Source organism: Primulina tabacum, chromosome 1 (genome assembly GCF_025594145.1).
Source record: "Primulina tabacum isolate GXHZ01 chromosome 1, ASM2559414v2, whole genome shotgun sequence".
NCBI classification, from domain to species: Eukaryota; Viridiplantae; Streptophyta; class Magnoliopsida; order Lamiales; family Gesneriaceae; genus Primulina; species Primulina tabacum.
The window spans coordinates 56,752,017-56,779,262 of record NC_134550.1 but is presented as its reverse complement, the minus strand read 5'-3'; the positions used below and the strand labels follow the sequence as shown (position 1 = coordinate 56,779,262).

General features: G+C 41.1%; 4 protein-coding genes across 5 annotated transcripts in view; 2 read left to right on the top strand and 2 right to left on the bottom strand.

Moving 5' to 3' along the window:
- The window catches only part of LOC142513968 (uncharacterized), a 103,663-nt gene that overhangs the window by 30,613 nt on the left and 45,804 nt on the right, over nt 1–27,246 (top strand). The window lies entirely within an intron of this gene.
- Nucleotides 2,207–3,600, top strand: LOC142520234 (putative membrane-associated kinase regulator 6). Its single transcript, XM_075623240.1, has 2 exons — nt 2,207–3,117; nt 3,230–3,600. Exons 1-2 carry the CDS (start codon nt 2,385–2,387, stop codon nt 3,235–3,237), a joined length of 741 nt encoding a protein of 246 aa, XP_075479355.1. The 5' UTR covers nt 2,207–2,384; the 3' UTR covers nt 3,238–3,600.
- LOC142520930 (uncharacterized) lies at nt 15,637–18,753 on the bottom strand. The gene is made up of 2 exons (XM_075624093.1): nt 17,446–18,753; nt 15,637–17,364 (listed from the first exon to the last, which is right to left on the bottom strand). The coding sequence occupies exons 1-2, from the start codon at nt 18,751–18,753 to the stop codon at nt 15,637–15,639; spliced, it is 3,036 nt and encodes a 1,011-aa protein (XP_075480208.1).
- LOC142520230 (WRKY transcription factor 22-like) lies at nt 23,853–25,586 on the bottom strand. 2 transcript variants are annotated; one of them, XM_075623233.1, is made up of 3 exons: nt 25,034–25,586; nt 24,774–24,884; nt 23,853–24,610 (listed from the first exon to the last, which is right to left on the bottom strand). In XM_075623233.1, exons 1-3 carry the CDS (start codon nt 25,525–25,527, stop codon nt 24,184–24,186), a joined length of 1,032 nt encoding a protein of 343 aa, XP_075479348.1. In that variant the 5' UTR covers nt 25,528–25,586; the 3' UTR covers nt 23,853–24,183. The 2 variants fall into 2 exon arrangements, with proteins under 2 accessions (XP_075479348.1, XP_075479350.1); XM_075623235.1 differs by having other exon boundaries at nt 24,774–24,886; nt 25,039–25,586.

Below are 27,246 nucleotides of genomic sequence, written 5' to 3'. Positions count from 1 at the left end.
ACTTAAATTTTTTATTAAAAATATATAAACATTACACCTTCGTACATTTATCTATAATAAAACAATAATAATTATTATTATCTATAATTGTTTGCTAAAATATATAACAAGATTAGGGAAAAAAAATTTAAATAGTAAATTAAAATTGCACTATAAAAAAAATCCCGACATAAATCATTAATCTTTCAGTGGTACTCCAGAATTATTTTGGATTGTGCGTACAATTTCAAGTTATTAAATGCGATTCATACGAACAAATAAGGAAAAATAACATAGTTAGGTGCGAAGGGAAATAACTTTTTGTGTTCATTAATTCATTCGATTTTAGATATTTATCCATTAATATTTCAAATTTTGGGTTTTTACGATCTTATTTTTTCGCTATTTTGGTAAAATTGCTAACACGACATTGAACAAATAAGCAATTTTCAATTCAACGGCTGCATTTTTTGGTGTCACATCATCAATGTAGCAAAATAAGATTGAAAGCCAAAAAATTGAAGTTAGTGCAAATAACTAAATTTCGAAAACATAGTGGATCAAAACCCAGAATATGAAAAAAAAACTAAACTAAAAAATATTATTTTTTCATACAAATTATATATGCATGAGACATTAAACTCTGAGTACTACGGCTATTTTTATTAATTATTAACTATATTTTAATGCATATACTAGATTATTACAATCAGTTAATTTCAATGGCTAATGTTTTAGTTAATTTTCAAATACAATTAATTATATTTTTATGTAAAATCAATATGTGTGCATGGTTCACTATGTATAATTAATCTGTGAGGAATGATTAGGCTAATTTTTTTGTTGGTCCTATTGTTTTTGTGCAATTTTGATCATCTATATTATCAAATTTCAATTTTAATCTGTATTTTTCGATTTTTTGAATTAGTATTCATTTTTCATTTGGAGTATTGATATAAGACTACACACATCAGCGCCGCATTGGCGTACATTAGTTTCACGATGAAAAAATGACTAAAATTTCAAAAAAAAAACATTAACGGACTAAAACTAAATTTGCTTATATATATGACCAAAATCATAAAAAAGCAGATATAGATTAAAAAAAATACAATTTCCTTTTTTTATGCTACGACTTTTTTTTTTTTAATACAATGGTAGGCTGAATTTTGGAAGCATGTAAATGGCAACTTCTCCTACATTACATTAAATGTTTGGCCCAATTTGATTCAATCTTTCACATAATTAAATCTCCTGAAACTAATACATTGTTTAATAATTGATCCAACCTTTGATTACATATTGACAACTAAATTATACGTTCATTAGTCATTATATATCAAAATATCTCTTTCTATCATTTTGTCAATTCACAAATTCACCGTACCTTCGACTCAAAAAAGTACAATATATTAAAAAAAAAACCCAAATTTTACCAACTTAATTAATATATCGGTCAGTCGTATAATATCTCGAGGGCCCGATATTGTCCATTATTTAAGGATTTAAACTATGATATATAACATTTGAGTTAAAAAAAACTTTTAACAATGGTCGATGAATAAGATAAGGTAGGTTGTTTTATATATAGAGTATGTTTCTTGTGAGATGATCTCACGAATCTTTATCTGTGAGATGGGTCAATCTTATCAATTTTCACAATAAAAAGTAATACTCTTAGCATAAAAAGTAATAGTTTTTCATGGATGACTCAAATAAGATATCCATATCACAAAATACGACATGTGAGATCGTCTCACTCAAATTTTTGCTATATATATATATATATATATGCTAAATTGATTTGACAACCTCTGACTTTTTGTATGGAAACAACATTATTCACTCGGAACATTTAATTAAGGTCCCTTGATTGGCGCGGATTCTCCATTTTTATTAGCTTATAAAATTGAGGGAAAAATGTTTTTTGGTAACGTATATTTGCTATATATGTCATTTTGTTATTATATATTGATTGCACTTTCATTTTTATTTTTTTTATAATTTTAGACATTTTTTCACGTGTATATTTGTTATCTATGTGATTTTGTTATTATATGTTGAACTTTCGGTTTTATTCTGATATTTTTATTTTTTTTGACGATTTTAGTTATTTTTTAAACGTGATATGTTATAAAAGCGTGTACCTAGACTAAAGTTCGATTTACCAGATTCTTGTTATATAACCATCGAACATGCCATGTGGAATTGCTTAACTTTAGTTATTACCATATATAATGCAGCAAATAGTTATGGGTTACCATGAACTAAGGCTATAGTATTGAAGTCAATTCAAAGCATTTCTCGCTTAAATTTCCAACGAAATATCAATATATAAAGCATTTAATTTTGTGACCCTAATTCATCCTTGCTTTACTTACACAGCACTTGGTTCTTTTTGCACTATGGAGAATTCTCAATCACTAACAGCGACTGAAAGTTTTTCATACAGTTGGTTGATAGACAGAAAGCCATCTTCTGTTGACGAGTTTCTCAGCAACTTTACGCCTCGAGTCATCGAAAGATTGGGAGAAAAAGAGGAGAATTTCAACTTTGATGTTCCTGTCACAGCGTTTCCTGTGTCCCTAGTTCATGCCGATGAGATTTTCTCAGATGGGCATATCATGCCTTTGTTTGTAGACAGATCAAAACCCGAAGTGTTTAAAGAGGCTTTGATATCCACCCCGCCATCACCTGTTTCGTCTTCAAAAAGTAGTGCTCCATTTGTTGTTGACAAGAACCAGTATTACATGCTGGGGAGATGGAGGAAATCATCTAAAAGGATCATACAAAAATGTTTTGGGTTTGTGAAGCCGTTGTTCGAAACGATAGGGTGCTCGAGAAAAAGCAATAGAGTGGATGATCTTGAACGAAAAGTGAATGAAATTCAAAGCCGGGGGGACTCACTCGAGACGTCACCTAGACCAAGCTCGGCTTATTCGGTTGTTGAATGGGATGATCTCAAGCAAATTGGCAAGAAAGTTGATCTTTACCATGCGCTTAAAAGGGTCAAGAGTTTGAGCAGTTCACCGCAACCTTCACCTCGTTTGAGTCCATCGAATTCTAGTAATCTTCTCAGTATGTGTGATGTTGAGAGCTCAATCCATGAAGCAATTCTATACTGTAAAAGATCAATAGGTAATAAAAATTCTACATATTTTAGCTGATTCAATTCTTCATATGTTTTAGTTTTCTAGTTGCAGATTTTTGTCAAGTCTTGATTGATATAACATTCTTTCCAATATCTCAGAAAATTGAAAGGGGGCAAGAAACAAGAACGCGAAGGAGATCAGTGTAAAGAGATTCAAGAAATGCAAAGCAGGAGTGTTACAAGAAAATGCTTGTAGAACACTATCTTCGGCCCTTCTTGTTTTACGGCTTGGTTTAACCAGTAACTTTATTCCCAGAACTTACAAAAAGAAAGGAAAAAAGAAAAATAAAATCCGTTGTAGAAATCTTCCCACTGTTAATATTGGGAGAAATTTGTTAAAAAAAAATGAATAATTTCTTATTAAATGTCGTAACAGATTAGACTATCTTCGGCTTACAGGGTCCTCACATGTTTCTATTCTCTCTTTTTGTTACTTTGTGGGAATTGTTATTCATTTTTCGTGAAGCTCATTCAAAGAAAATGAAATTTGGGCCACCAGCATTGGTTTTGCATGTGATGCAATTTACGGTAACTGAGGTAATAGTTGAAGATCCTGACGTTAATTCTGATACATTTGATGTTGAATCTGATTCTTAGCTCCGAAAACCACGATTTCATCGATATACGTACATCTATAAATCAAGTCTCCTTTTCATGTATATAACATATAGACATGATGTAAGGACTCCTATTCAATCAACTCATGGGTGCGCAAAGATCTGCGTGATCATAACTTGTTAAAAAATAAAAATAATTTTGGCAGAGAATGAATACTTTTAGAGAGAAAAGATTGGAAATTTGGGACCAAGAATTCACAAAGAGCTTCTGGTCAATTCCCACTTTGTCCATTTTTCAACATCTAACCATCTTTTTTAGTTCGCAAAGGAGTTTCAGAAAGAAATAGTATATTACAATATCATGAATCATCACAACAATTTTACAAAAATTATAATCTTTTGTTAAAAAAAAAAAAAGGATTCCCGGCTGTGCAAGCAAAAGAAACACAAGTTGAGTACAAGATAACAACTAGAGAGAGACAAAGAGGACCATGAGGAAAAATGTTACGATAATAAGCCATAAAAACACCATCATTTTATGTTTTCTTGTGCCATTTTTTATTCGTCTATCCTCGTTACACATGGTTGTATCTTTATCCATTTTTTATGAAACAACACGATTATTAGTCAAGATTATCTTTAATTTGATGATAAATGCATCTGAAATTAGACAAGATTATATTGAGGGGACCAACCCTCGAAGACATCCTACTTGTCCTCATGACTAGATGTTCTTCTATCTTTATCTGGACCAAACTCCATGAACAATGACTCGACTTTAGTCGAAAACTATGTGACGAGAATAAATTAATATAAAGAGGAAAATGACTTACAGATCGGTTTGACATGATTCCCTTCCTATTTCACGGAATCCCCTCTATTATGTCGTCAGTTAGAAGAAGTTTGTTAACATTTGTTCCGCGGGAAATATTGAGAAAATATTAGTCTAAATGTCAAAACTCCTAGCAATAGTGACGCGTATGTAGCTTGAGTTATCACGGATGATGGATAGTTAAATTTGGAACGGAGCAAAACGAATGAGAGATTAATAAAATGTAGCTGATTTCAGCGAGTTTGGGTTAAATGACTTTGATGTGAGAACTTGAACAGAAACCTCAAATGAAGATTTATCTCTTTCTGCCAAATTTTACACCAATTAATCTAGACAAACAACATTTACTTGGCAAGAACAAAGACACTATTTGGCTCAAAGCAGGGACCAGAGACATTGGTATCAGAAAGAACAAATCATGTCTAAAATAGCGACTTTCGACTTTTGCTTCTGCAACAGAAAGTAGGGCAACTTTAACCAAGGTGGTCTTTCACATCTTCGTGGTTTACGCGTGACACATGTTCTTGTTCGAGTTTAGGTTCAATGGATTGCGATTGTGTATACATTTTCAATAGCGATGAAAGTGCTGCAAATGCAAACAAACTTAACATTACAGATATGAGACATGGATATCTAGTACACACAAGAGAACAAACACAAGAAATTAAAACATGGCACGATGAATATTTGCAAATATTAATCCATGGCCACTCATTTTGGGACCATTTTGTTTCTTTTGCTTTTGGGTGTCACATGGAGTAATTCCTGTTTGATTTTATGGGATAATATACAAATGTTTTGCTCCTCTGAAATGACCGGAAAGCCCAAAATGTATGCATAATATGATACAGTATTTGCACCTACTACAAAAGATGAACTGGACGAGAAATATTTTCTGTATTTGTAATAGATCGAATAAAAATGAAAGAAGCAGATTTATCTTTTGTCCGAAAAATTGGTCAACTTAAAATTAAGAACATAAAGTAGGGTGTCATGAGTTGGGCCAAGAAAAGGATTACATGATTTAGGCTTGGAAATTCAAATGCAACTACACTTCCCAATCTTTCTCATATAAAGTTGACAATTTAGGCCGATTTGGCATTAAAGTTACCTTTCAATCATGTCTCGTTATCATCAATAAATTGGAATTAATCAAGAAATTTAAAACAGGTTTCAATCCGTCGGAAATCAGAACCGAACAAGTGTAAATTTTTAGTGAAAAAATAAAGCAGTAGAACAAAGCTTATTCATGCCCACTAGAGTAGGACGATTTAGCTTGGAATTTGGCGTATGCTACGTAGCCTAAGGGTTCAAAAAACGAATCAAAATTGGAAATTTGAAGCGTCCTTTGATAAGGCCAGAAATCCATCTACGAAGGCATACACACTTCGTATTGTTAGAGAGGGCTCGTTAAGGAGTCCATTCTCCTCCGCTGGGACCGTCCATTAAATTAATAACAAAATGTCCAAAATTGGAGAATCTGACCGGAATATTTCACTCCGGTTCGTCTATCAAAAATCAAAATAGATATTTGATATCTCGAGAATAGGTTCGGACTACTCTCGATAGCCCGCGGAAATTCGGACCTAATATTCAGAGAGTTTCGGAAGATCATATTAACTACCAGAGCTCATCAGGAGGTCGTCTCATTCACCTGAATCCGTCAAATCATCTAGGGATTTGTCCGAGACTCCATTTATCCAGATTCGTTAGAAGGCCATCCGGGAGCTCATCCTAGCCGACTTCCCATACTTCCATAATCTCGTCGTTTGAGCTCCCGGGCCGAACCCATTGGGCCACTTCAAAAGTACAATGGGCTGGTTATCTAATGGGCTTTGTCTCGTTTTATTTTTTATACCCTACAAGTTGAAGACCATTATGCATCCCTTGGTTTAGCTTTTTCATGCAACATGCCACTTTCCATATCCAAGCCTGTCATTTCGAAATAATTGGTGGCACGAGCCCACGAGTTACATTTTAGTTATGACCAATTTCACTAATATTACAACTAGTTATTTGAAACTTGTATTCTAAATATATTTGGATAAAATAAGTTTTTTGATAAATAAGAAAATTTGAGAATGAATAAAAACAGATAATATAATTCATACAAAAAATACAAGATTTATTTCCAACCACTTGACTTTAAACTCTACACTAAAAAGAATATTTTCAAAATATTTTATATTATTTTACTCACAACAATTAATTTATTCCACAAATATTTTTAAACATGATAATTAAAATGTCAATAATGTCTTAAAAAATTCTATATCAATATTCATTAGAAATTTTTTTAATAAAATTTACAATTTTGTTGAAATAATCTAATATTATTAAAATTTAAAATCAACACATTATAATTAACCATTATAACAAATAAATTCTAATAAAAAATGCAAAAATTTAATAAATAAAAATTTGACGCTATTAGTAGAACATTATAGCTTTGCATCCACCAAGTAAAATACCGGCGGTTTCCAATCACACTAAAAACTAAAATGGCTGCCCACGCCCAAATATTTCTTCAATTTCCAAATGCACCCTCCTTCATTGTCTCCTCCGCCCATCGGAGTACTGAGACAGTGGCACCAACTCCTGCAACGGCGTGGATAGCGGTGTGGGCAATGGAGAATTCCGGCATACGGGACACGAAGCGTTAAGCTTTAGCCAGGCATCCACGCACGTGACGTGAAAGCTGTGCTTACAATCCGGCAACATCCTCAGCATCTCCGCCTCTCTGTAATCGCACAAGCAAATCGAGCAAACGGTGTCGTTTCCCCCGTTTCCATTTCTCCTCCAGAACACAAACTTCGGGTAGGAGTTGATAACCGCCTGCTCGATCCCCACGACGACGTGATTTTAGGATCTATAAATTTATGTCAAACAAGATTGTGTCATGAGTTAAGGTTGACTTCAAATCTCTAGCGTGGAAAGGGAATGGAAGTTGAAAGCAGGATGATATTGCTGGAATCGGTGATGCTAGCTGGGAGGTCAGATCTTCGCTTGGGGAGCTCGGATCAAACCTTGGTACGCTGGCTGGGAGGTCGGCACGTCATCCGTGGAGCTCATATCCAGCACCTCGAAATCAAGAAACACAAACAAGAGTGTTAGAAGGGGGCCGGAAGGTTGTTCCGGCGCAGCCCCGACGCTCAAGTCAGAGAACGGAAAACTGAGAGAGTAATGTGTGTGCAGAGAGAATGTGAATACGTGAAAATTGAATGAATATAAGAGTCAATGAAACCTGGTATTTATAGGTGAACCCCAGAGTCCTAGTTTTGGTAGGTTTAGATTTTCAGAATCTTCGGAAGATTTGATTAGATTCTGCCCCGATTTGATTTAGATATCGTGCCAGATTTAATTAGATCTTTTAATGGGCTTTTACCTTTCCGGGCTTTGATCTCCGTGGGCTACGCGCTTAATATCTGATTAAGAGCTTTCGCAGGTATGCGCCCGCCTGAAGCCAAGACCTTGAGAGAGCTCGGCTCGGGAGCTCGGCCAACACGTCTCCAATCGTCCCAATATCGCCATGTCGGAGGTTGGCTCGGCTTCTTGTTGGGAGGTCGGCGTGGGAGGTCGGCATGGGAGGTCGGCCACCCTCTCCAATCGTCGGACTTGCTGATTTTAGGAGGTCAGCTCGGATGACCTCCCGGATGACCTCCCATGGGCGACTTCAAGTGCTCCTCTGAGTGCTGGGCTTCCCCCGAGATAGGCTATCGAGAGCGAGCCGAGCCCATCCTCCATCCGGGGGTATCACGAGTCCCTCTCCCAAGTCGAGCTGACGTTGAAAACCAGAAGCTCGTAGTGGTATGAGCTCTCGGTGGCCCATGATTACTTTGAGCTCAAGATCATTGAACTGTGCTGAGCTTAAGATGACCGAGTGGCTGGGTGAGCTGACGTTATAAATCAGTGGCTCGTGGTTGCGTGAGCTCTGGGCAGCCCTGGGCTATAGTGAGCTTAAAAGCTTTTGGACTGTGCTGACCTTTTGTGATAACGTGCTGGTTGTCCTGCTGTGAGGGGCAAAACCTTTAGCCGAGCCAAGTCTTTGGCTTTTTTGACTGTTCTGAGCTTTGTGCAGGGCCGAGGCGCTCCACTTTTGGCCTTGTAGGCTTTCGACCTAAATATGAACCGTCACTGCCACCTGTCAAGCCAACGGCTAGTTGCACACTTCTCGAGATGATCCTAGCCGTCCACGTCACCCGAAATCAACGGTCCGATCTCCTCAAGGTCCCTCTATAAATACCATCCAACCCCACTCGACCAAACTTTACATTTCGATCCCTCATCTCGGCTCCGACCCTCCAACATAATTTCAAACCCATATCTTAGCTCTCCCGATCTTTAGTAGGTATTGTTATTATGGTTTCCCCCGCCCATTCTTCCCTGTCGACCTCCGAGGGGCTATTCCGAGAGGTGGATCGTTATGATCCCCTTGCGGAGGTCCTCTCGGGGTCAGATGCGTGTCCTGAGACGGAGGGGGTCAGCCCCCGCCTTGTTACTGGTGATGATGGCGCAGCCCTGAACCAGCTCAGCCTAAGTTACCCCGAGGAGCCGATCAGGACGTCCGACCCTTGGTTTGAGCTCCATCCCTCGTGGCTGGATGTCTCGGATGAGCTCCTCATCCGAGCTATCTCTTACGCCCCTGCTGATTATGATTTCCTATTCCCTCACTCTGAGGAGCGAGCTAACAGCCCCCCTCCTGGCTACTATACCTTTTATCAGGACCAACTAGAGGCTGGCCTTCGATTTCCCCTTCCTCATTTCTTCCAGCAGCTCAGCCAGTTTTATCAAATTCACCTCGGCCAATTCACCCTCAATGCTTTCCGTACCTTGTGTAATTGTGTAGTTCTTTTCAAAGCCTTAGGCTATGAAGTCGACCCTATTTCCTTCTCCCATTTTTACCTCCCTAAGAGGTCAGAGGAGGGCCCCTTCTACTTCTCAGCTCGACCGAACTGTCAGTTTTTCGAAGGGGCCCCGAGTTCTAATAAGCACTGGAAAAACCACTTTTTCTTTGTTCATCCCTCCGATCAGTGGGACATCTGTTCTCAGTGGAGGGTTTCTCTTCCTGAGCTCTCATGTCCCCTCTCGAGCTTTCGTAAGAGCAGCACCTTTCTTGGACCATTCGGGGCAATCAGGGGTCGGCGTTTCCATACACCCACGCTCTTAGCCGAGGACCTCTTGAGTTATTATGGGCTCAGCTCGGCCAAAGTCACATCCCAAGGCAACGAGGGTATGGAATTTTAGCCCGGCCTCTGCTGATCCCCCAAGCTTCTCTTCTCATTTTCATTTTCATTTTTTTTTACTGAACCGCTCTTTTTGTCTCAGCTGCCAGAGTCATGAATGCCCTCATCAAAAAGGCTGAGGCCCGGAGGCAACAGAAGGCCAGCTCGGCTGGCGCGGATAAGGGCAAAGCCGTGATTGCTGAGGCCAATGCGGAGGTCACTGTCGTTTCTACCGATGAGACTCGAACGGTTCCCCCGAGCTCTTCCCGGAAGCGTCGAGCCCCCGAGACCCCCCGCTCTCATGGACAATCGGTAAGCAGCGGGGAGCATGACCCCATCCAAGCTGACGTTTTGCCAATTCGGCAGATGAGGTCAGCCACCTCCTCGCAAGTCCTCCGCTGCCGCACTAATTTGTACGACATGTACCGAGAGGACCTGCGCATCGTTGGGGCAGGGCCATCTCCTATGGCCGGAGCTGTTCTCCGGGACATCGCGTCGAAGGCTGACGCAGAATTCCTAGATGGGCTAGACTGGTCTGAGCTTGTCAGGAGGTCCACTAGCGCCAGTGCTGAGGTAATTTACTTTAGGTCGACTCCTTATGCTACTTTAATTTGGCTAACATATCATCTATGCAGGCCGTCCTATTGAATGCCGAGGTGGCATTCAGAGCTACTAATTTCCGCAAGCAATCCTCCAAGGACGTCAGGTCCTTCCAGTCAACCTCTGCCGAGCTTGAGAGCAAACTCGCTGTCCTAACCGAGCCCTGGAGAAGGAACGGGCCAATTCAAAGAGGAAGGAGACGGATATGCGGGAGGGCTTTGCTGCCGAGACCCTGAAACTGAAGAACGAACTGCGCTTGGCTGAGGTCCGCCTGGATGCTGCCCAGGAGGAGATGAGGGCCGTTAAGGAGGAACTTAACGTGGCGTAGCAGGAAATTGTTTCAGCACGAGCTGACCTCGCCAATGGGTCTGAGGTCTTTAAGGAGGGTTTCTTGAAGTCCGAGGAGTTTTGGGACATCGTCGCTGACAAAGCCCTCAATTTCGTTTATGTAGGCTTCGATGGTGCCGTGGCCCAGTTTAGAGAAGCTGGCTATCCTCCGGAGGGGACCTCCGCCGATTTCCTGGACGCCAAGAAGGTTGTGGAGAACCTTCCTCCTGATGTATGATCAGGAGCCTCCCACCAATATGTACCAAATTTGTGCTGAGTTTAATTTATACTTTATTGTGTTATGATTACCGTCTCTAGTGAGGGATCAGCTAGTCATTTTTAGGTCAGTCCCAAAATAGGAGACTGATCGTCGTGCCGAGAGGTCGGCCGGGACGCTAGAGCTCGGTCGTAATGCGTAACAATGATTCGGCGGGGCCAAATAGAGAGGGATCGGCTGGCGCTTGGAGCTCGGCCTCACGCTTAACACAATAATGAACCATTCGAGCCACGCTGAGAGAGGTCGGCTGGGCTCTTGGAGCTCGGCCTCACACTTAATAAAATAATAAACCAATGAGGTCACGCTGAGAGAGGTCGGCTGGGCTCTTGGAGCTCGGCCCAACACTTAGTAAAATAATAAACCGATGAGGTCATGCTGAGAGAGGTCGGCTGGGCTCTCAGAGCTCGGCCAAACACTTGACAAAATAATAAACCAATGAGGTCACGCTGAGAGAGGTCGGCTGGGCTCTTGGAGCTCGGCCCAACACTTAGTAAAATAATAAACCAATGAGGTCACGCTGAGAGAGGTCGGATGGACTCTTGGAGCTCGGCCCAACACTTGATAAAATTGTAACTTGGTAGGATAAAACAGCGATAAGCTCGGCTCGGCCATGGGAGCTCGACCAGCCCCTTAACCATCATAACTTGGTAAAAATAAAACATTGCTGAGCTCGGCTCGGCCATGGGAGCTCGGCCAGCCCCTTAACCATCATAACTTTGAACCGTAAAATTTATGCCGAGCTGAGGTGAGCTAAAGGACTCCTGGACTGAGTGAGGGTGAAAACCCTTATCATACTTGGCGTGACCAAGATGAGGTGAGCTCTGGGCTCTTCACCCTTATCATACTTGGCGTGACCAAGATGAGGTGAACTCTGGGCTCCTGAACTGATTGAGGGTGAAAACCCTTATCATACTTGGCGTGACCAATATGAGATGAGCTCTGGGCTCTTCACCCTTATCATACTTGGCGTGACCAAGATGAGGTGAGCTCTGGGCTCCTGAACTGACTGAGCGTGAAAACCCTACATACTTGGCGTAACCAAGATAAGGTGAGCTCTGGGGCTCCTGAACTGACTGAGGGTGAAAACCCTTTTCATACTTGGCGTGACCAAGATGAGGTGAGCTCTGGGCTCCTGAACTGACTGAGGGTGAAACCCTTATTATACTTGGCGTGACCAAGATGAGGTGAGCTCTGGGGCTCCTGAACTGACTGAGGGTGAAAACCCTTTTCATACTTGGCGTGACCAAGATGAGGTAAGCTCTGGGCTCCTGAACTGACTGAGGGTGAAAACCCTTATCATACTTGGCGTGACCAAGATGAGGTGAGCTCTGGGCTCCTGAACTGACTGAGGGTGAAAACCCTACATACTTGGCGTAACCAAGATGAGGTGAGCTCTGGGGCTCCTGAACTGACTGAGGGTGAAAACCCTTTTCATACTTGGCGTGACCAAGATGAGGTGAACTCTGGGCTCCTGAACTGATTGAGGGTGAAAACCCTTATCATACTTGGCGTGACCAAGATGAGATGAGCTCTGGGCTCTTCACCCTTATCATACTTGGCGTGACCAAGATGAGGTGAACTCTGGGCTCCTGAACTGATTGAGGGTGAAAACCCTTATCATACTTGGCGTAACCAAGATGAGGTGAGCTCTAGGCTCCTGAAGTGACTGAGGGTGAAAACCCTTATCATACTTGGCGTGACCAAGATGAGGTGAGCTCTGGGCTCCCGAACTGATTGAGGGTGAAAACCCTTCATACTTGGCGTAACCAAGATGAGGTGAGCTCTGGGCTCCTGAACTGACTGAGAGTGAAAACTCTACATACTTGGCGTAACCAAGATGAGGTGAGCTCTGGGGCTCCTGAATTGACTGAGGGTGAAAACCCTTTTCATACTTGCCGTGACCAAGATGAGGTGAGCTCTGGGCTCCTGAACTGACTTAGGGTGACACCCTTATTATACTTGGCGTGACCAAGATGAGGTGAGCTCTGGGGCTCCTGAACTGACTGAGGGTGAAAAACCTTTTCATACTTGGCGTGACCAAGATGAGGTGAGCTCTGGGCTCCTGAACTGACTGAGGGTGGAAACCCTTATCATGCTTGGCGTGACCAAGATGAGGTAAGCTCTGGGCTCCTGAACTGACTGAGGGTGAAAACCCTACATACTTGGCGTGACCAAGATGAGGTGAGCTCTGAGGCTCCTGAACTGACTGAGGGTGAAAACCCTTTTCATACTTGGCGTGACCAAGATGAGGTGAACTCTGGGCTCCTGAACTGATTGAGGGTGAAAACCCTTATCATACTTGGCGTGACCAAGATGAGATGAGCTCTGGGCTCTTCACCCTTATCATACTTGGCGTGACCAAGATGAGGTGAACTCTGGGCTCCTGAACTGATTGAGGGTGAAAACCCTTATCTGCAATAATAATAATTTCTAACAAAAATGCATAATTTTATTAATGTATCTGAATAAAGCACTCAAAACCTGACGTCCTTGCATCGAAAGTAAATGACCTGAACAAAAAAAAAGAACTAAAGTTTCTAACAATATCTAAGCATAATATTTGCGAAGGTGATAAGCATTCCATGGCCTCTTCAATTTCTTCCCTGTCCAGTCTTCTAAGTAATAGGCACCTGAGCTGAGCTTTTCCACCACTTTGAACGGTCCGTCCCATTTTGGATCGAGCTTTCCGACCTTCTCTTCCTGAGCCTTCTTCCAAACTAGGTCTCCAACCTGGAAGCTCCTCTGAATGACCCTCTTATTGTAGGTTTGGGCTATGCGTCTCTTGTAAGCTTCCATCCTTATGGCCGCGGCTTCCCTCTTCTCTTCCACGAAATCCAAGTCTGCTGCTCGTCTCTCATTGTTTTGCTCATCATAGAATATCATGCGAGGCGTCTCTTCACCGATCTCCGTCGGAAGCACGGCTTCATTTCCATAGATCAGGCTGAAAGGCGTCTCCCCCGTGCCTATCTTAGGAGTAGTCCTGTATAACCAAAGCACGCTGGGGAGCTCTTCCACCCAATTACCCTTTGCGTTCCCAAGTCTGGTCTTCAGGCTCTGCACTAGGGACCTGTTAGTGACCTCCACTTGGCCATTGCACTGAGGGTAGGCCACAGAGGTGAAGTGCTGCTGGATCTTCATCTCTTTACACCAGGCTTGGACCCGGCTCCCTTGAAATTGTCTTCCATTGTCAGATATCAACTTCCTCGGGACCCCAAACCTGCAAACAATGTTCTTCCAGAGAAATTTGAGTACCTCATTTTCAGTTATCCTAGCCAAAGCCTCAGCCTCCACCCATTTTGAAAAATAATCTATAGCAACGAGCAAAAATTTTTTCTGAGCCGGGGCGGTGGGAAAAGGTCCCACAATGTCGATCCCCCATTGGTCAAACGGGCAGGCTGCCACGATACTTTTCATTAGTGCAGCTGGTTGATGTTGGAGGTTAGCATGACGTTGGCAGCTGTCGCATGAGATGACGATGGCTAGAGCGTCTTTTAACATAGTGGGCCAGAAATATCCGGCCAAGAGTGCCTTCCGCGCTAGGAAGTAAGATCCCAGGTGATTTCCGCAACAGCCTTCATGAATCTCCCTTAGCACATAGTTAGATTGCTTGGGACCCAAGCACTTGAGAAGAGGCCGAGAGACTGACCTCTTGTAAAGAGTTCCGTTAATCATTATAAACCGAAGGCTCCTTCGCTTCATCCTGTATGCCTTTTTCGGATCTTCGGGGAGCACTCCATCTTTCATGTAATCCGATAGCTCGGCGCACCAGTCATTGTCTTCGTGCTCAAGAGAGGGGTAGTGCAAAGAAGGACTTAGTTCTACTTGGACTACCACCTCTCTTGATTTCCAACTGTGAAGTGAGCTTGCCATTTTTGCGAGGGAGTCAGCTCTATCATTCTTCTCCCTGGGGATCTGTTTAAAAACCAGTTCTGTAAAGAGTTCTTTAGCGGCCTCCATTGCTTTTACGTATTCTATCAGTCTTTCATTCTTGATGTCATAGGATCCATTCATCTGGTGGGCCACCAGCTGAGAATCAGAGAAGATGTGGACCCGAGCAGCTCCGACTTGTCGTGCTGCTCTTAGACCCGCCAAGACCGCTTCGTATTCTACCTCATTGTTGGATGCCCTAAAGTCTAGTCTTACCGCTAACTTTAGTTCATCCCCTTTCGGAGAGATCAATAACACACCAACTCCGCTGCCTTCATTGGTGGATGAACCATCCACATATACTTTCCAAAGATCTTCTATATCAACATGCAAAGTCTCAGCAAGAAAATCGGCCAAAGCTTGTGCCTTTATTGCGGTCCTGGGTCCATATTGAATGTCATACTCTCCCATTTCGGTGGTCCATTTTACTAATCTTCCCGAGATATCAGCATGAGTCATTATCTTCCCGAGGGGACTATTAGTGAGGACCATAATGGGGTGAAATAGAAAATAAGGCCTTAGCCTTCGAGCTGTTGTGACCAAAGCCAGAGCGAGCTTCTCCACAACTGTATATCTGAGCTCCGCTCCCTTGAGGGCATGAGAGATGTAATATACGGGGCTTTGTTCGGTGCCTTTCTGTCTGACCAAGACTGAACTGACAGCCATCTCAGTGGCCGAGAGATAGACATATAATGGTTCCCCCGAGGATGGCTTGGCTAATATGGGGAGCTCTGCCAAATGCTTCTTTAGATCATCGAATGCCTTTACGCATTCTTCATCCACTCGAACTTCTTAGCTTTCCTTAGGACTCGGAAGAAGGGCAGACTTCGATGCGCCGCTCTTGAAATGAATCGTGACAAAGCGGCGATTCTCCCGGCAAGCTTCTGGACCTCCCGGAGATTCCCAGGAGGTGTCATAGATTGAATAGCTTTTGCTTTCTCAGGATTGGCCTCAATTCCCCTTTCCATTACCATGTACCCAAGAAACTTCCCACTCTTGACCCCGAAAGTGCATTTTTGGGGGTTCAGTTTTAGCCCGTAAGATCTTATAGTGGCAAAGGTCTCCCGGAGGTCCTCTATGAGATCAGCTGAGTTCTTGGACTTTATAAGAATATCATCCACATAAACTTCCACATTTCTTCCGACCTGGGCTGAAAAAACTTTGTCCATGAGCCTCTGATAGGTGGCTTCCGCATTTTTTAACCCGAAAGGCATCACCACATAACAGAACGTCCCTTCGGAGGTGATGAAACTTACTTTGTCCTGGTCTTCCTCTGCTAGGGGGATCTGATGGTATCCTTGATAAGCATCCATCAAACATAAGTACTGATGACCCGCGGTGGAGTCAACTAGTTGGTCTATCCTCGGCAAGGGGTAGCAGTCTTTCGGGCAAGCCTTGTTAAGATCTCTAAAGTCGACGCACATTCTCCATTTTCCCGAGCTCTTGGGGACCAAGACCACATTTGATAACCATGTTGGAAAAAAGACCTCCCTAATATGTCCTGCCTTGAGGAGCTCGTCAACGTGCTCTTTTATCACTTTGTCCTTCTCGGGACCAAAATGCCTTTTCTTCTGCTTGACTGGCCGAGCTTCAGGAAGTATGTTGAGGCGGTGTTCCATTATCCTGGGGCTGATCCCACAGAGCTCTTGTGAGGACCAAGCAAATACATCTAGATTAGTTTTCAAACAAGTCAACAGATCACGCTTAGTTTCGGGATCAAGATCAGCCGCCACTCTGACACACTGTTGGACCCCTATTTCTACCGTTTCTGGATCCTCTTCTGATGTAAGTTGAACCTCTCTTCTGGAGGTCATATTTGGTTGGGTCACAATCATCCCTACTTCGGTCCGAGATCTTTTGACTTCCTGCCTTACCTCATCTACATAACAACGTCGTGAGGATTTTTGATCTCCCCCCACGACTCCTACTTTATTCCCCACAGGATATTTCAGCTTTTGATGGTAGGTGGAGCTTACAGCTCGGAAGTCGGTCAGGGCAGGTCGGCCAAGGATACCATTGTAAGAAGAAGGGGCATCCACCACAGTAAAACATGTCATTTTTGTGATGCGGTGCGGTCCCGTCCCTAAAGATAAGGGGAGCATGATTTGTCCTACAGTTTGGACCGCATGTCCTGTGAAGCCAAATAAAGGCGTAGAGATATGATCAAACTCGAAACCTTCCACTTTCATTTGGTCAAGGGTTCTTTTGAAAAGAATATTAACTGAGCTTCCGGTGTCAACAAAGATTCTTGCGACGTCATAGTTGGCGATAGTAAGAGTGACTAACAAGGCGTCGTTATGAGGCGCCACAACACCTTTCAGATCATCCGGCCCGAAGCCAATGATGGGGTCATCTTTGGGGGCAAGGTCTAACCCCAAACTCTCCAATCTCCGACCATGAGCCTTACGAGCTCTGCCTGAATCTCCGTCGGTGGCGCCGCCCGTTATCATATGGATTATACCTCTGGTCGGATCATTAGCAATCTGCTGGACCTGAGGTCCTTGATGCCGCGGGGGGTCATCTCGACCCCCCCGGTTGGGTCGGTTCTCCCGGGGTGGTGGCCTCTGATTCACCCCAGGAGGTCCTCGATCCCTTCTATCATCTCGGAACCTTCCTTCTAATCGGGCTAAGAGGTTCTTCATGTGAGGATCTCTTTGCATGATTCTTTGGACCTCTTCCCCCAATTTCTGGTAATCATTCGTAACATGACCGTACTCTTGATGGAACTCACAGAACTTGTCTGAGGGAGGTAAACGCGGCCCCTTTTTGGCTTGTTTCGGGCGCTCCAGCTTTCTTCTTTCTTCGCAAATCGCCATAGCTCTTTCCAAACTCATGGCCAACGGGGCATACGGGAAAGGTCCAGGACCTCGGCCCCTTTCCTCTGTTCTTTCTGCATGCCTCTTCCTACTTGGTTCCACTTTCTCCTTCCCCTTATCTTTATCACCGGGTCGGATATCCACTCGCCTTTGCCTTTGTGCGTCCTCAAGGTTTACATATTTCTCAGCCCGGCTCAGGAGCTCATCATAACTTTGGGGGGGTTTTTTCACCAAGGAATTGAAAAATTGCCCCCCTCTTAGCCCTTGCGTGAAGGCGTTCACCAAGGTTTCTGTTGCTGCCGCAGGGACCTCCAAGGCTGCACTGTTGAATCGCCTAATGAAGTCCCTCAGCGAATCTGCATCTCCTTGTTTTAAACTGAACAAACCTAATGACGTTTTCAAATATCTTTTGCTCGTAGCATACTGGTTCATGAAAAGGATGCTAAATTCTCGGAAGCTGGTAATGGAATGTGGTGGGAGCAGATCGAACCACCTCTGAACGGGTCCTACCAGGGTGGTGAGGAAGACCCGACATTTGACACCATCTGAGTATCGATGGAGCAGGGCGGAATTGCTAAACCTCCCCAGGTGTTCTTCAGGGTCAGTACTCCCATCATAATCTTTAATGGTCGGCTGACGGAAATTAACGGGGAGGTCCTCATTCAGTATTTCAGGAGAGAGTGGGCTTTCTCTGTCCAGCAACGGAGGTCGGCCCCCCATTTGCCTGCCAAGCCTTCTGACTTCCTCCCAAATGGCTTCTATGTGCTCGGGAGGAGGGGGAGGAGGAGGAGGAGGAGGAGGGGGAGGTTGTTGTGGCGGTGGTGATGGAGTCCGGTTTCGACGGAGGGCCTCTTCCACAGACCGATTAATCAACTGGGCCAACTGGTCTAAACTAAGATCAGCCACGCCTCTACCTTGACCCCCTTCAGGACCTCGGTTGCCACCTGCACGGCCCTGGTTGCCACCTTCAGGACCTCGGTGGCCACCTGCATGGCCTTGGTTGCCACCTTCGGGACCTCGGTTACCACGTGCAGGGCCTGTTCTTCTACCTGTTCGTCCCCACATGTCTACGTCTTCTCAGTATTTTCTCACAGACGGGCCCAATTGATATTGCTGGAATCGGTGATGCTAGCTGGGAGGTCAGATCTTCGCTTGGGGAGCTCGGATCAAACCTTGGTACGCTGGCTGGGAGGTCGGCACGTCACCCATGGAGCTCAGATCCAGCACCTCGAAATCAAGAAACACAAACAAGAGTGTTAGAAGGGGGCCGGAAGGTTGTTCCGGCGCAGCCCCTCCGACGCTCAAGTCAGAGAACGGAAAACTGAGAGAGTAATGTGTGTGCAGAGAGAATGTGAATATGTGAAAATTGAATGAATATAAGAGTCAATGAAACCTGGTATTTATAGGTGAACCCCAGAGTCCTAGTTTTGGTAGGTTTAGATCTTCAGAATCTTCGGAAGATTTGATTAGATTCTGCCCCGATTTGATTTAGATATCGTGCCAGATTTAATTAGATCTTTTAATGGGCTTTTACCTTTCCGGGCTTTGATCTCCGTGGGCTACGCGCTTAATATCTGATTAAGAGCTTTCGCAGGTATGCGCCCGCCTGAAGCCAAGACCTTGAGAGAGCTCGGCTCGGGAGCTCGGCTCGGGAGCTCGGCCAACACGTCTCCAATCGTCCCAATATCGCCATGTCGGAGGTCGGCTCGGCTTCTTGTTGGGAAGTCGGCGTGGGAGGTCGGCCGCCCTCTCCAATCGTCGGACCTGCTGATTTTAGGAGGTCAGCTCGGATGACCTCCCGGATGACCTCCCATGGGCGACTTCAAGTGCTCCTCTGAGTGCTGGGCTTTCCCCGAGATGGGCTATCGAGAGCGAGCGAGCCCATCCTCCATCCGGGAATATCACAGGACAAGAAGAGAGGAACGCAGTTTTGTTTGTTTTTATGATTCGTCAAATGTAAGTATCGAGACAGCCTGGATCCGTATCTCATTTCTTTATACCTGAAAATTAAATTTTTTGCCTACACGTACGAAGATGGTTGGCCAATTTCAGTTCCAATATTCTAAGAGGCTGTGAAAGTAAAACTAATTTATTTTTTGCTCTGCGGAAGGGGGCCTCCTGAGTTTTGATACCGTTGCTTCTTAAAAGCACATCAGTAAGTCACGCCTGATTATGAGTGTCTCATTTAATTACAACAATAAAATATAATCTATTTTTACTTAAAAATAAATGTATCACGATAATACTTGCATATGATGCGATTATTTGTAATAAGAAGATTATGAGGATTCTAAGCCGTTGGATCATGGCAATGTTGTGCACAACACAATGCATATTCAAAATTAATTATGTGTTGAAAAAAGGGCAGAGAAATCCGACTCAGTCTCCACGGTCCTCCCATCTGCATCAAAGGAGTTCCGGAATTAAAAGATGTCATTACCAAACTTAGTCTTTCAACAGGATATCTTCTATTATTAATAGTAAAGTATAGCGATAGATAGATGGTGTAAAGCCCGAGAATTAATCACTGTAATTAACGATGATTTATTTACAATTTTATGTGAATATGAAATGATTAACCGAGACACGATTTGAGATAACGTGTAAAAAGATGTATGTGCGAGGATGAGCTCTCGCGCATATGCGCGACCAGCCAGGCGCATATGCGCGAAATGTCCAGAGGACCTCGCGCATATGCGCGACATGAACCCGCGCATGTGCGCAAGGGTGGCAGAGAGTTGGGCAGAAATTTGAGTACCTCGCGCATATGCGGCGAATGAGGGTGCGCATATGCGCGAGGCACTGTGCACATCACGCGCCGAGACATATGGTCTCGCGCATATGCGCCGGTAGATGTCGCGCATATGCGCGAGACGTGTCGCGTGGAGGGTGCGCCATTTTCCTTGATGCATGTTACGTATATATATATATATCTATGTAAGCAAATACGTAAACTTCAGAAAACGAGAAATCGAAGGGGAAACTTTGGGGAAAAATTGTCCTTGAATCTTAGGATCGCAATTGTGTAAAATCCGTCCGTCTGATTTTGAATCTGACTTCGGTACTGTGTTCATATCAACGCAGGCTACAACTGGACGTAAGTTTTACTACGTTTTGACATGTTTTGAAATTATGATATTGTCAGAAATTCGTGGAATTCATATATGATGTTCTGGACATGTTAGACATCATAGAATCGAAGTCAGATTAAGAAACGGACTGATTATGGAATTGTTATGATTTCTGAAGTTAATTGACTGAGATATGATATCAGATTGTATTGGTATCAATTATTAGTTGAGGGAATTATTATCTGGTGATGTTATATTGACCGGGATATCGGGATTGTGCGGTTATACCGTTGATTTTGAATTATTGATCAGATTGGAATTGGTTTGAGCGGTATATTAATATGATATTATTGATATTGCCATTGCCAGATCGAGGGATTGACAAAGTTTGAATTCCAGACCGAAACCACGAACGAAAGGTATAAGTCAATGTGATATCCGGAGATCGACTTAAGTCGGTTTAGACTTGAGTTTTCCTAAATCACATACTTTATTTTATTGCATTGATATTTGCATTGATTTGATTGATGTACTTGTTCTCTTGATTTATAGATAGCAGGTATTAGACGAGTAATCTTGTGACAGAAGTGCCTGATAGTGGCGGGATCGCCACGGGCACATTGCACGATGTCACAAGATAGTGTATGGGCGATAGTGCCAAAGTCTGTCACCGGATGATTGGCTATCGATGTGGATAGAAATGTGGCTTCTTCTATTACTGGTGATCGGTACTGTATCGATGTGGATAGAATCGTAACTCTTCTGTTACTGATGATCGATATCATATCGATGTGGATAGAATCGGAGTTTCTTCTATTACTGGTGATCGATACTATATCGATGTGGATAGAATCAGAGATTCTTCTATTACTGGTGATCAATACCCTATCGACGTGGATAGAACTGGAGTCTTTTCTATTACTGTTGGTCGATATGGGAATGCCAACTTCTGGAAACCGGGATCCCTAGACTAGGATTGAGTCTAGTCTGAATTGTAGAGTTGCGAGTATTGTCGACAGTCTGATATTGATTATGTTTCAGATTTTGATACATATTGCTGTTATCTGTTACATGCTTTATATTTGTTTATATGATTGCATGTTTCGTTGATTTATACTGGGATTATATTCTCACCGGAATTATCCGATTGTTGTCTTGTTTGTATGTGTACATGACAACAGGTGGGACAGGATCAGGGTCCAGGAGATGAGGAGAGATCGTGATAGAGTGGAGACTTCGGACTTTGATGTATATAGGGTTTTGGCACTTGATAATTAGATGTTGAACCTTAGTTTTTACTGATTTGTAGACGGTACAGGACTTGTACTTTATTTTATACTGAGTTGTATATTAGTTTGATTTCACTACATTCCGCATTAAAAAGAAAAAAAAAAATTATGACCCTAATTACTTGATTAGTAAATTGATCCTGATGACGATTAAGAACTGATTAGTGTCCGGGTCCCCACAGATGGAGTGTGACATTTGTGACCACGACGAAACCAATATTGGGTTGGGCCATTTGCCGTAACAGATTGTTATTTAGGCCTAAAACATCGTTATTCAATTTATCTAATGCAATGGTAAGAGTCAACAAAAATTTCGGTCATCGAAGATATCTAATGCAATGATTAAAAAAAAAAGTCAACAAAAGTTTCACTCGTTCAAGATATCGAATACAATGGTAAAAAAATCAATATGACGGTAGAAGATTTATATGATACATTTGAACGTACTATTATGAATCTTAATCAGAATTTTAGTATATATTTGTTTTTTTTACATGTTCTCAATATAATTATAATTTTTAATCAAAATTCATTCATCTAATGAATGACGGGAAATTTGATTTTTGAAAAATATCGTTTTTTTAAAAATATTATGGAAAAAAATTTATAAAATTTTATATTGAATACAATGGAAAAAAAAACGTTAACGATATAATTTTTTTATCTTCCTTTTATTGTTATCTCAAATAGTACAAACATTTTTATGCCATAATTTTTTATAATAATATTTAAAATTTAAATATTTTCATTACATTATATAAAAAATTTAAGTAATTATTCAAGCACCCATACTTACTGAATTTAATAATTAATTACATAAAATAACATTTCATACATCACACGTATGAAATACTAATATATAAAAGTAATGCAAAACCTAATTGCGTAATCGAAATGAAATATAATGATATAAGTAATGTAGATATTTAAATCTAGTTTAGATTCTTAAGAGAAATCATATTCGAATTTGAATATTAAAAAAATAAAAAAGACTTTACATTAATGTTATATTCCTTATATATCCATTATTAAACATTTAATAACGATACATACATGATGTGATTATTTCTTTTTTAGCACTTTCATTTTGACGATATCTCACTATATTTATCAGACAACTCTATATATATATATAGACATGGGGTTCTATGTGTACTTCATTTGATGGTTTCAGATTTGGCCTAAAGTTGTCAAACTAGACGATAATGGTTACAACAACATCACAGTAAACGAAAGAATTACACGCCCAACCATAATTGACATTTGATTTTCATATTAAATTAATTTTGGTTGACAATTAACTATGGAATCAGGTTGTGTAACTCCAATGTTGGGGGAAATGTATTGAATTAGAAATGCCTTCTTTTGGAAGACAAATAATGCAGTCGAGCTATCGTTGATTGCATACAAGGGATTTTATTTCAACATACAAGATGTAAACAATTTAATTCTTGATTGTCCAAAGTTTTGACAAATAATGAAATCGAGCTATTATTGATTGTTTCTACACAGATCTTTCACCTTGATGAACTTTTACACCTAATAACCAAATTTGGTGGATTGCCTTCGTTACTTATGTAACTCGTGAAGCGACCAAATAAGCCTTAGCGGGAGTTATTACTACATAGTCGACTTGGACGAGTATAATTTGGCCCCCCGACATTTTTATCCAATGTTAAATATTACAGTAGAAAGTCAAATTGATGAAACCTAAATAATTACAAAACCCACATATCAGTCATTCTTTTATTTTTGTTTTTTAATTTTATTCAATTTATTTGTTCTGTTTATTCAGATTTCGTATATAAAACCAAAAGGCAAACCCAACAAACAAATAAGAATCTAGAATTTCATGTAATTTTTACAAGGAATTCAAGCCAGCATTCTAAAATTCTTGAAACGGGTAGGCCCGAATCTTATTTTCCTTTTTGTTTTTAAAGTCAAAGGCTCTTCTATATGATACGTGTTGTGAGATGATGACAAAAAATATTGTGATCTCGAGATTCTTTACGGCAGTCGTCTGGGTTGCCTAGAAAAAGGAAAAAATGAAAAAAGCACAATATGTCAGAGGGAAAGTAAATCCTTTTTCCTTCACAAAGTCAACCGCCGCCGGCGTTGGTTGTATGCCGGTCGAGCTAAGGGAACTGTAGGTCCGTCGGGAACTGATCGTCGATACATTCTCCGGGGTCAGGTTCAGCTAAATCCTCCAAACCCTCGAAGAAATCATCTTCCAACGCCAGGTCAGAAACGCTTAAATCGTCATCCTCAGCTTCTGCCAACTCCTCCTTGCTGCTCTCTAACATTCCAGGCGTCTGAGAGAGGTCTTCTGGCGGTGACGTTGGAGGAGAGGAAGACGGTTTGTCAGGGTTTTCGGAGCTGGGATTTTCCTCCGCCGCCGCCGGCTTCTGGCGGGTGCTGCAGGCGAGTGAGTTTCGGTGTGTGGGAATAGGGTGGTTGTGCTCGGCTGTGTAGGTGACGATAAACATTCCCGGGTTGGATTTATTCCGCTCCACTTGTTTTCTTGCCATACAGCCTTTCGCGGTGCTGCATTTATAGTATCCCCTGTTTGTCAACCACAAAAAGAAAAACTATTGTCAATCAAATTACAAATACTCGAGAAACGCCAACTTTCTGAAAATAGGCAATAATTAAAATAGAAACATAGTTTTCGAATTTAATGAAAAATGAAAGAGGAATGATTGAATTGAAAATCGAAGAACCAAACCTTGGATAGGGTGAACCTTTAATGGGTTTTTGCCCATATTTTCTCCAAGACCACATATCAGATGATAAGCTCTCTGCCGGAACATGACAAACCCTCTTCAAACTGTTCTTCCTACACAATAATCAACCGAGAAAAAAGAAGAAAAAACCGAAACTCAGAGCCGGAAAAGTGAACCACCAACACCGATATTTTCTCCCGTTCTCCAACAAATCATTTCAAAGCTATAAATTTCAACTTCAAGTGTACAAATATAATTTTACCTAATTCTTTTGGCCGACCTCGAACTAGGATTCTGTGAAAGATTAGTAGCTTTTGAGGCATTAGCAACAGATATGAGCAGCTGCTTTTGCGTAATCTGAGTCTGTTGGAGTAATCGTTGCGCTAGTTGCTGCTGCTGTTGCTCCGACGATGACAGCCCTTGAAACCCCCCAAGAACAGAGAGCGGTGAAATGGGTAAACTTTTTGGAGAAACAACAGATCGTATTTGTGGAGATGGCTGCTGTGATCTTGGGAAAAATGGTTTGCATAGATCATGCAGGTCTTCAATATTGAAGCTCTCCCTCTTGTGTTGAAACAGATCTTGACAGTAAGCAGCGGAAGTGTTGGAATTTTGTTGGAAATTAGTGGTAAAAAGATAATCCGAGGGATTTGGGATAGCGGCGATGGTGGCCGTGGAACTGGCGGTGGTGGAGGTGGAGGTGGAGGTGGAGCCGCAGCCTCTTACCACAGCGTGCAGATCCCAATCGTCCTCCATTTTCCTGCTTCTTTTGGTCAGATATGAAAAGACAAGAGAAGGCGCAGTCTTTGGGTGGGGAAAAAGAATAATGTAGGGTTTCTAAAAAAACAAAGAGAACAATTTCATTTATCTACAATATTAATAAAGAGACTCAAATAATAACTATTTTTTGGTCAAGTTTTTTTCTTAGATTCAAAATTGTTTTTTTATGTATTTATTTCTTGAATTTTCACATTTTATAATTACAAAAAATAATGTTATTAAATTTCATGTTATATTTAATTTAATCTGTAAAATGTTATAATTAAATCAAAAACTTTGAGAATAAATTATGTGCAATACATAATATTCATGTATTATGTCGCACGTAACATGTGTGCGTGATCACTAATATTTAATAATGGAGAGCACTTATGGTTGACGAATTGATGTTCCGAACAATTGAGTTCGTTAATTTTTCAAAACAAAAAAATATATTTTTATGATATATTTAATCTCAAATAAAACGAATATAATAATTTGCACTCAGTTACATGTATTTATTGCATTTAGCAACTTATCTGATTAAGTGGGAAAATTAAATTGAACAAAATTAGAATCTTACACTATGTAATTTGATTATGCTTTCTTCTCTGACATATTTAGAAAAATATTATTTTTATATATTATTCAAAGTAATGTTAGATATACATTTATATGAACATATAAAATGACATTTTTTTAGAATAAAAAAAGATTTAATCGGATTCAAATTTTTTTTTATAATTTGTCAGTATTAGTGTAATTTTATTTTATTTTGAAAAAAAAAAAATTTGATATTTGAATCAGATGCTCTGATTCGGTTGACTTTTGTTTAAGTCAAACAGGTGAGAGAGATAAACAGAAAGCCCACGCGGCTTTGTGTGCATTGTGCTTCGAGTGCGGTACTTGCCGACACAGAGAAAAAGGCGGCAGAGCCACGTGGGCGGCTTCCTCTCAAGTACTTTCTTTGAAATTTAGTACTCACTCCACTATTATTTTTAGTATAAATAAAATAATAATTTTTGTTAATAAATTTTATTTTTTTGATTTAATTGCTGTTGGAGCTGATGGAGAAGAGTTTGTAGAATCAAAGTCCTAATAACTCTTGATCAATCATCATCGGCAAACTCGTTCTCCTACTTTAATATTACAAATGAAAACAAGAATTCAACACTCATTCATCCATCAAGTAGTTTCATCAAATTATGAAATTGACTGAATGTTCCTATTTTCAGGTTGATTGGTCAGTTATATGTGTACTCCGATCCAGTGACTTTCAAATTCCAATGTACGGTCAAGTGCCTACTTTTGCAAGCATTCATTATATTTTTTTTTACCAATATATTTGTAATTAATATATTAATTATTCCTAACAATTTTCTATGATGTTATTAATTCATTAAATAAGAATAAAATATGAATTTATTTATATGTTTGGTTTTTCGACTAATATTTTTAATCAGACTATAAAAACATTTTTTTTATATATATTTGAAAGAGAATTCACTATCCACAACTTTATATTATTCAAAATGATTAAACCATGATATTTAATTTAAAGTCATCCTCAAATAAACTTTTTAAATTTATCATTTGAAAAAAAATAAAACAAAAATTTGTGTGAGACGGTTTCACGGGTCGTATTTTGTGAGACAGATCTCTTGTTTGGGTCATTAACGAAAAACTATTCCTTTTTATGCTAATAATATTACTTTT